At 34.6% G+C, this 10,527-nt stretch overlaps 1 protein-coding gene across 3 annotated transcripts; it reads left to right on the top strand.

Annotated features, from left to right (window-relative positions):
- Positions 1 to 612: 612 nt before the first annotated feature.
- On the top strand, positions 613 to 5,130 carry LOC145013304 (disease resistance protein At4g27190-like). Of its 3 annotated transcripts, none has more exons than XM_078972106.1 (3): positions 613 to 4,019; positions 4,402 to 4,742; positions 4,842 to 5,130. In XM_078972106.1, exon 1 carries the CDS (start codon positions 874 to 876, stop codon positions 3,754 to 3,756), a length of 2,883 nt encoding a protein of 960 aa, XP_078828232.1. In that variant the 5' UTR covers positions 613 to 873; the 3' UTR covers positions 3,757 to 4,019; positions 4,402 to 4,742; positions 4,842 to 5,130. The 3 variants fall into 3 exon arrangements, with proteins under 3 accessions (XP_078828232.1, XP_078828233.1, XP_078828234.1); XM_078972107.1 differs by having other exon boundaries at positions 4,402 to 4,484; XM_078972108.1 differs by lacking the exon at positions 4,402 to 4,742.
- The last annotated feature ends 5,397 nt before the right edge of the window (positions 5,131 to 10,527 follow it).

Consider the following 10,527-nt stretch of genomic DNA (forward strand, 5'->3'; position numbering starts at 1 on the left):
GTTAAAAAAATAAGTTAGTGACCAAACATGCAAATTACCCCAAACCATAGGGACCATTCGTGTAATTTACTCTATTTTTAATATTTATTAATTATTTATATACTTATGTATTATTATTATAAATATATCAATAGTATAAATAATTAACAAGTAATCAAAATAAATGTTAAATGAAACTAACAAGGGTATATTAGTCTTTTAAGTCAATCATGGTCCATAGGCAAAATAAATATAAACGTTAGGGACCATCCGAGTTAAGAAAAAAAAAGTCAGGGGCTAAAGATGTAAGGTACCCCAAACCATAGAGATAGTGTTTTTTGAACAGAACATGTACTTCGTTGGTGTTTTTTGAACATGTAATACTTAAATGGTGTTTTTTGAACAAATTTGAAACTTCGATAGTCTCCTAAGTCATCCCTTTAGTCGAGAACACCCATGATTTGCTCCAAGACCATTATTACCAAATACTAAGTGACAAAAAATGATAAGCGACTGCCAACTTCACTTTTTCTTTTTCTTTTCTTTGCCTTTTCCTTTTTCTTGGTCTTGGTCTTCCACCACACTTAACACTTTTTGTGTACAATATTCACTCTTATCGTTCACAGCTTTTCTTCATTCACCTACCATCTTCCATTCTTGGTCCATCATAATCTTCTTTTGTAAGCCAATCAACCACTCTCATCTTCATTTTTTGTACAATATTATGAATCAGGGAATTCGGTGTTTTGTTAATCGTAATATTGTTTTCCATATCTGAAGAAAGAATATATCTTCCTTTTTTTTTAGCATAAACGTTTCTTGTTTCAAGATCTGCTATATTGTCTGACTACTTTTCCATCCAAACCATCAAAAAAGAAAAGTAATCTAATTAGAATGGCAGAGGAGGTCACTAACAGTGTGGTTGGGAAAATAGTCGACTTGTTATTTAGTGCGGCTAAAAGGGAGATTGATTACATTCGAAATTACACTAAAAATGTTAACATCTTGAAGAATGAAGCTCAAAAGCTCACGGATATGAGGGATAGGATTCAACAACGAATCCATGCAGCTAAAGAAAATGGAGAAGCTCTCTTAGCTGGTGTGCAGAACTGGATGGAGAAGGCAGACACTGAAATATCCAAAGCGGGAGAGTTTCTTGAAGAAGAAGCCAACGCCAAGAAGACGTGCTTCAACTTACGACCTTGTGTCAATTTGGGCACCCTCCACCATTACAGTAAGATGTCGATAAACAAAACCCTTTTTCTTCTGCAGCAACAAAAAGATGGTCAAACTTACGAATCTTGTGTCTCCATTCCCACTCCCACCCCAAGATTTGTGGACCTTTACCAAACAAAGAATCTTGATGATATTGATACCCACAAGTTGGTGTTGAGGGAAATCATTGAAGCTATCAAAGATGAGAGCATACAAATGATTGGAATTTATGGATCTGGAGGTGTAGGGAAAACTACATTAGCCAAGGAAGTTGCTGCAGAAGTGAAGAATCTATTTGCAGACAATGTGTTTGTAACTGTCTCACAGACTGTAGACGTTAAAGAGATTAAAAATAATGTTGAAAAAGCTGCAAAGCGGATAATTAATGGGGAGAAGGTTCTAATCATTTTAGATGACATATGGGAAACGCTAGTCCTCCCTGAAGTGGGTATTCCATGTGGGAATAACTACATGAATTGCAAGATTTTGTTGACTTCTAGAAGGATGGATGTGTGTGAAGGGATGAATGTTGATAGGAATATCTGTGTAAACGCTTTGAAGAAGGAAGAAGCGTGGGTCCTCTTCAGACGTATAGTTGGTGATGAAAAGTTAGCGAACGACTCCAGTCTAGAGAAAATTGCAAAAGAGGTGACTGAAGAATGTGGTGGATTGCCCCTCATCATTCAAGCGGTGGGAAATGCTTTAAAAAATAAAAAAATTGATATTTGGGAGGCGGCACTTGACCGACTAAGAAAGCATGCCCCTCTAGAGATTGCTCCAGAGATAAGGAAAGCATTTACTCATTTGAAGCTGAGTTATGAATTACTTGACAGCAAAGAAGCTAAATTGTGCTTCTTACTCTGTAGCTTGTTCAAGGAAGATGGAATCATAGATATGTTAAGCTTAGCAAAATATGGAGTGGGTTTGCGGATATTTGAAAATTTGGATAGCATTCACGATGCAGAAAAAAGAGTCCGAATGGCAGTTGACACCCTCACATCCTCTTGCTTGTTATTGTCTGAGCCGGGAGACAAAGTAAAAATGCATGATGTTGTTCGTGACGTAGCTTTGTTAATAACTTCTTCTTCTGAAGGTGAAGAGAAGGAGAAGTTTTTAGTGGAGGCTGGAAAAGATTTGACAGAGTGGCAACCAAGAAACAGAACCTCAGATAGTTACACCAAGATCTCACTCATGGATAACTGCATTGAAAAGCTTCCAGATCATCAGCTTCATTTCCCAATCCTTGATACTTTTCTTATAGGAAGCAATGATCTTTCCATTATTCCTGATGATTTCTTTGGAGGCATGAAAGAAGTTAAAGTTTTAGATATGTCTTTGAATAACATCACATCCCTCCCACAATCACTGAAGCTGCTCAAAAAACTCATTACGCTCAATCTAAATTTCAATACATATCTCAATGAGATTTCTATAGTTGGGGAGCTAAAAGACCTTGAGATTCTAAAGGTTAGAGGGACTGGAATTAAAGTGATTCCTGAAGAGATCGGTCAATTGAACAACTTAAGGCTGTTGGATGCGGGGGAATGTAATGATTTATCTGATGTGACACCTAGTGTCATATCAAAGCTCACTTGGTTGGAAGAGTTGAATATTGGAACCGAAAAGAAGAACGCAGTGTCTCGCCTTGGTCTTATGGAAATAAGTAACTTGAAATCCTTCAGAGCTCTGCATTTGTTGATGGTCCCAGATGATTGTCATACTTTTCCCGAAGGCACCTACTTTGAACATTTGAAAGAATTCAGTTTTCGATTTTGGCACATCAAAACTTCTTTTTCTGAGGAACAATCAAAATTATATTTAAAACGTCTACTACACATTACAATGTCTGACTTCCCATTCAAGATGCCAATCAAGAAACTGTTTCAGGTAAGTGATGGTATAGTACTAGTGGCGATAGCAGGTTTGGATAACATCATACCAGACCTTTATGGAGAGAGTGTTGATGAATTGAAGTCCATTGAATTGCGTGATTGTGAGAATGTTTCATGCTTGGTGAAGATAATGAATGAGGATGCAACGCAAAGTTTTGTTGCATCGAATGACCTGAAGCTTGGTCAAAGGAAAACAACAAAGGAAAAGTATTTCTCCCAAGTGCAACAAATCTTTCTGAAATACCTTAATAACCTGAAGCTTCTTTTTAGTTGTTCAGTACAATATATAAGCTTGCGTAATCTACAAGTCATTAAAATTGTACATTGTGATTCCTTTTTGATGGTATTCCCATTAAGTGTAGCACAAGGGCTTTCCAATCTGAGACGTATAGAGATTTTGAGTTGTGACAGTTTGATGGTTGTGATTTCTGGTGGAGATGAGCAAACAACTGATAATGACATTGAGTTCCCTAAACTTACCCATATTGACCTTCTGGATTTGCCACAACTAAAGAGCTTCTACTCTGGGGATTCTACAGTCAAATATCCTTCTTTGGAGTTTATCGATGTGAAAATTTGTCCTAGCATGAAGAGATGGGGTTCTGGAGTCCACGATATGCCCAAAGTCAAATTTGGTGATGATCCAGAGATCCTTAATTTGTTCCATTAATCATCTTTTTGCCACTGAAGCTTTCATGCTCTACCTGGCTAAGATTAACACATAATCACACAAAATCAAGGTTTATTGTATAGTTCAGTAGCTTGAAACAACCATAGAAATCTAGGTTTATTGCAGTTCTGATGCTTCCAAATTTAAAATTGTGGCTCCAACAACCAACAATGTTCAAAGAGAGAAGCACAGAAGAGACAGCATATGCTCTTTAGCTTCTTTTTTTCCTCATAATATCGCCATGGCAATTCATCAAACAGTTGGTAAGCATCAACATTTTATCATTTGCCTATTAGCACATTTCCCAATTCATAACAGACATGATTCTAAACATTGATCAAATTTCAATGCACCTGAGTGAGAGACTTCGTAGTCGGCGTAGGGGTTTTCATCAAATTCCAGCAAAATATCTTCAAATTGAACTCTGGATGACCACAAAACCCTATAAAATTTCCCTTTTTAAAAATCTGCTAACAAATTTGATATTTCTTCGACTTTTTCAAATATAGGGATTCATTTCTTTTTTATTGTGTCGGATTTCTTTATGATTCTAAAGATTGATTATTTATTTTTGTAATAGGGTGTGAGATTAGAGTTAGCCACTTTCTGATTCTAAAGATTGTTTGTTGTGGGAAATGGATTTAGGTGTTCTCTGAAAATGAGTGAACTGAAAGTTTTTTTATAGACTGCAAATGGCGATGAAAACCCAGATATTGTAATTTACCCAGGTGCTAAACTCTATCTTTCTACTACTCTAATTTATATATTTTTTGTCAAACAGTCTTTTTCGTGTATAATAATTCATGTGTTTATCTAATTTGAGTTAGTAATTTACTCAACCCTGACTAGATTAGATGACTATCTTTTCGATTTTAGTCATCTATGGGTTTCTTGATCCCCTTAACCATTCTTCTTTTGGTTTTGAGTAATCTTTATTCCTCTTTCAAGTTGACAGAATGCCCAAAGTGAAATCAATAATTTGAGCGGTGAGGATTTTAAATGTGTTGTCTTACGATATTTTATATCTTTGTTAATTGAAATTCATCCATTTAATGCCCTTTTTGTGCCATTTTATCTTTTTGTAGGAAAGGGGATTGGGAGTATGCAAATTTGATGGACTAGCCAACTAAGGGTGTTGATTTAGATGAGAAATATAGGTAGATACCTAAAATGTTGTCAATAAATGGAGCATCAAGTAGAAATTGATACACAAAAAGTTAGGAATTTGTTAGAGCAAAATATGGATATTAGCATATTATTGTATCCATTTTGAAAGTTTCTTTAATGTGTAGACAATGCGTAATGTGTAGACAATGGTCAAGAAAAGACAAATGAAGATATTTCAGGCTACACACACAGGTTGGATATTATGAAAAAGCAATCAAGAGTATTTCGGTTGACCATAACCTAAACCAAAAAAAAATCTAAACCTTAACCGAAAAAATTGATTAACCCATATTGGACCGGTGTCTCTTTTCTTCTGTCTTTGTAAATTTAAGTTTTAATCTATGCTTATCGACTTATGTATTCATTTTTTATGAAGAAACTTCTGCATACATAATCTAAGGTCAGGTTTTCCCAATAAGTTACAGCTTAGTGCACACATCGAATACATTATCAAGATTTGTTATTGTCTGTGTCATATATATATCTTTATTACTTAATGTAACAACCAATTCCTCATTTCACTTAAGATTTAATTGAAAAATACCGTTTTAAAAATTCTTAGTTATTTCTTCTCATGTAATATTTCTTTTTACTATTTGGAATGGTAAAATTGGAAAAGGAATGGAATGGGTTATTCCATTGGAATTAAAAAAAATTGTTTTTCCTAATGGAATGGAATAGATTAATCATGGAGGACTCGGATTTCTCATTTTTTCTTAATTTTCATACCTTAGGTGGGAGGTGTTTCTTTTTTCATTTTCATCATAGAATGTAGTTGGAATTTGTAAGATAAGCCATTTTTATTTATAAGTTTATTTTATGAGAAATATTTTAAAATTTTAAGGATTTTGATTGATAACAAAAAATGAAACTACAATGTTATTTCATGTATCTTTTTAAATTCTTTGGTAGTTAAACAGCAACACTGGTGACCAAACATTTCTTTATCTAAATGTTAACTTCTTAATCTTTTTATCTCTAGGAAAAAAAAACTGTGCAAAATAGGATGTTATTATCAGTCTAAAGTAGGATGCTAAACTATACAAAGAACTTTAAGATATTCCTTATCGGGGTTTTTTTTTTTTTTTTTTTTTTTGGTAACCTACTTTATTTGTTTTTATATTTGCAAGATTGTACATCTGGTTTTTTTTTTATTAAAGTATTGTAGTTTGAAAAAACCTACCTGATGATATATGGTCCATTAGCACAACCTAGACTACTCTAGCACACCAGTCTGGCCTGGCACGCTCCTACCAGTCCTGCCTAGCGTTCACTTGCTAGCCTTGCTGGGGACTCTCTTGCCAGTCTTACTGGGACTCTCCTGCCAGCCCGACCAGATGCTCCCCTGCCATCCTTTCCTGGTGCGCGCCCGCCAGCCTTGTTTGAGGCGCGTCTGCTAGCCCCGCCCAACGCCTCCGGGTGGCCTTGCCCAGCTCCTTGCTAGTTGGGCCTGAATTGGACTGACCCATTTCCCCTTGACCTAATTGTCCACTATTAATAGAATAGTGCCTCCTCCATGGAGGAAAACCCTTTTCCCTAAGAGCTTCCACTAGACTTCCCCCATGGCTCAGCCATCACACTACACTCTGACCGGGTGGCTCAGCCGCCACCCGCCTAGCTTAACCACCATACACCACCACTAGCACTAAGATGGCTCTCTCCAGCTATGGAGGACCATCTTAGATCTACTAGCTTATCTAACTTGACCGCTGGAGTACGCTCCCAAGGCACAGTCCCTGGGGCGGCTCTAACGACTTTGCACTGTAATGTCCAGATCTCCGTCGCAACAGAAGACCAGAACAGTCGTCGGAGGTCGATATCGCATCATTTGGCGCCATCCAGGACTCGAACGAGCAGAAATCATCTCGTTCTTGTCTAGATCTGCTCAGATTTGTCGTTTCAGCTAAGGTTTTTCTCAGATATGTTCATTTCTAGCACCATTTAGTTCAGATCCGTTTGGCTTTAGCCAAGATCTATTCAAATCGATTTGGTTCTTGACAAGATCTTTTTAGATCTGTCTAATCATCGTTCAGATCTCTTGATCTGCTTAGTTTTATGCACAGATCTTTTGATTTGCTTGTTTTTTCGCTTAGATCTTTTGATCTGTTTGAGTTTTCTCTTTTAGATCTTCAAATCTTCCCTGTTTTTTGCTTACATGTCTAGATATGTTTTGTTTTAGTTCATTTGAGCAACTCTCAAATCTTAAAAGACTTTATCAAATCTATTTTCGTTCTCAAGTTCAGAGGTGTAGATCTATTTTCGTCTTGAAGCTCAGATCTCAGGATCTGTTGAGTCCTTAACTCATCTGAATATTTATGAAGCTTGCAAAGACATTTTAGATCTATCAACGATTTTAGCTCAGATCTCCAGATCTGTACGTTTTTGTTCACTTATTCACCTCTCAAGTTTAAAAACACCAATTCAGACCCGTTTTACTTGTATTTTCGGGGAGAGAAGAGGTTATTTCGACCATTTCTCCATCTTTGTTCATATTTTGGTGTTTATCCAAACAACTTGAGAGGAGAAGAATTTTTTCGTGATTTTTTACCTTATTTTCAGTTTATGTTACAAAAAAATCACCTTAAGTTTGTGATTTCCTTTGCAAGACTCTTTTGATGTTGTTTACTTAGTGTTTTCCCTAAAAGCTTAGAGATAGAGACATGAAATTTTTTCTAGATCTATTCTTGCTCACATCTCGAGAAGCAAAGAAAGTTTATGGGAGGAAAACCCTATCAAATTCGTTTTTGTTTTGCTGTCTTTCCAGCAAGTTTGATCAGAAAAGAAATTTTGTTGTTTATTTAGTGTTTCCTTTGACAATCTAAAAAGCAAAAAAAGTCTTATAAACAAAACCTCACTAAACCCCATTTTTATTTATATCTTGGGGTTTCTTCAGCAAGTTTGAGGAATTTTTTTTGTTGTTTCTTTGATGTTTTCTTTAGAAAATTGAAAACAAAGAAAGAGGTTTTTTGTGTTATCTTTAGCAATTTTGATTTTCTATATACAACTCTGTTAAAGTTGTTTGTGTTATTGTAGAAAGTTCGGAGAAAAAATTTATGAGATTTTACTTTTATATATCATAAGAAAATCCTTTCCATTTGAAGTTTTTCGTATGTCTTTTTACCCATCTTTACAAGTGTAATGTTCATACACCCACTAAAATTTAGGGAAAATCGTTTGCTGTTGATCATATTTTTATGAAAAATACATGGTTTACTTTGATCCTACTTCAAAGATTTACTCAACTTTCCAGTTTACAGCTTAGTAAAAAAATAAGATGTATACCAAAAGCAACAGATCACAAGCTGAAAAAAGAAAAAAAGAAACCGTGTGTGCGCTTAGGCTATAGGGTGTAGTCACAAGATGTTCACCGAAAAAGTGATGCCACATATGCGTCACTTCACCTTCACTACATGTTTACTAGTCATTGGAAATGATTACTACTCCCTATTATTTATCTTTTTATTTATTTTTATTTTTTTGATATTATATTAAAAAAAACACAATTATTAAACCAAAAAATATTTTACCTATAGAAAGTACATTAAATTGAAAATAAAAACATAATTTATAAAATTAAATAACATTTAACTAATTTTTAAAATTAAATAAACATACAGGGTTAAATTTAATATTAAGGTAAGTAAAAGGGTATAATAAAATATAAAGATATACTTTCAAGGACCATAGTTGTAATTTTAATAAAAAAACAAAATTAAATAATTCGTTTGACGTCTTCTTAACCCGTTTTCTGCATACCCATTTTTTAAAATGATTTCTTCTTGACCCGTTTTCTGAAAAAACGGGTGGGTGTAGCCATGGATAAATCTTAAAGCTTCCGTCCCCTCTTTTTATACCATTTAATTATATATAAATTATATCTCCATTTCCTGTCAAATACGTCCACCAATCAAAAGCTCCCGTGAGAAGAGTCACGCCACCACACGAGGCTTGGGGATGGTGTTTCACGCGTCCTCAAGTATGCCCGATCGGATTTCACGCATAGAAACAGCCTCCATATCCTTCGGCCTTATTACTAAGATATATTAAATTATCTTTTACTACACTCAAAAGATACATCCTACCCTGCAACCTTTACAGACTACAAATTCTGTTTCTATCTCTCTCCTCTTAACATGGTGTTATAACACTATGAACACCACCCTCTCTTCTTGTTGCTTTTTGTCATAACACCACTTCACGTTGCCCATACCATATGCTCTAAGGATTCAATTAAGGTTTGGGTTTAAAACCCAAACCGAACCAGGAAAACCCAAGTACCCTTGGAAAAAAAATTAGGTTACCCTAAAAAAAAATTAGGATACCCCTTTACTTTGATTCTGATTTCGCCACTGTATTTACCCTCTGCCTTCTGCCGAATATATTTTCGTGGTCTTGCAATTACTCGACACGGAATGCGACTGAAGCTGAGATTCATGTGTCCATCCCCTAATTCCTGCAAAATCAAACAGTTCGAGATCAATTGTTGTGACCCTTGGATTTCATTAAGCTCAATCATGTGTCTCTATAATTAACTTAATGATTGTTCTGTTAAAAGTATTAATTAGATGCAATTTTCTTGTGGGATCAATCTATGCATTTATTTTGTATCTAAACCCGACGTTTCTGCATTATGCTTACTGACTTCCTCTTCTTATCTTTATGCTTGTTTTTGAATAATTTGTTCAGTCTGATGCACGACACAACAACAACCAAGCTTTTATATGTACAAAAGCAAATTCTGCTTCAATTATTCGTGAGAAAGTTGTCATTCTAGAGCCCATGTGTTACACCTTGAACATCAATTGCTCAAAATGCGTTGTTTCATATTAAATTAGTTTATTCTCTTGTGATTGGCTCTATTGTCTAGCAATTGTCACTTGGCCAATTGATTCGTCATATTAAAAAAGCATTGGCTTTTAAATTGTTCTCGATAAGTAGCTGTGATTATAGGATATAGATCCGGTAAGAAATTTTTTTTGGTATGAAGGTAAGAATTTTTTTTTCGATTTATCTTTTTGGTGAACAAAATAAATGAATCATTAGATGAATCAATAATAACATGATTCACAAAAAAAAATCCCGAAAAAACATTTCGATGATTCATTTTTACGATGCTTTTGTTGATATTCACTAAAATTGTCATAAAAGTGATTTTTTTTTAGATTTACCTAAAAATGAATCATAAAATTGTTTTTTCCGGATTTTTTCCTTGTGAATCATCTTACTTTTGAATCATCTAATGATTCATTTTATTTTTTTCCTAAGAAAGTATGTATATAAAAAATTTCTTACCTTCCTACCAAAAAATTTCTTCTTATTTGATCTTGACTCGTGATTATAATCCAAAAAGGTTTCATGATATCACTTTCATTTAGTAAAAAGCCGTTGCTTTTAAATTATAGCTGTGAAAAGTTCTTATATTTATGTTAATTTCAACCCATGAAACGTCAAAAGACTTTACTATATTCATTATCTTTTGGGTTATAATACTTTCCCTGTTTTTGTATCTTTTTCCCCATTAAATTTGGGTGCTATATTGATCTATCCCAGTTTTTAGTTATTTTTATAAGGTTTTTATATATTGTTTCACGAGTGACCATTGTT

This window comes from Lactuca saligna, chromosome 8 (assembly GCF_052625555.1).
Source record: "Lactuca saligna cultivar CGN05327 chromosome 8, ASM5262555v1, whole genome shotgun sequence".
Classification (NCBI taxonomy): Eukaryota; Viridiplantae; Streptophyta; class Magnoliopsida; order Asterales; family Asteraceae; genus Lactuca; species Lactuca saligna.

Coding starts and splice junctions, on each gene's coding strand:
- LOC145013304 (XM_078972106.1), top strand. CDS start 874: ATGGCAGAGGAGGTCACTAACAGTGTGGTTGGGAAAATAGTCGACTTG.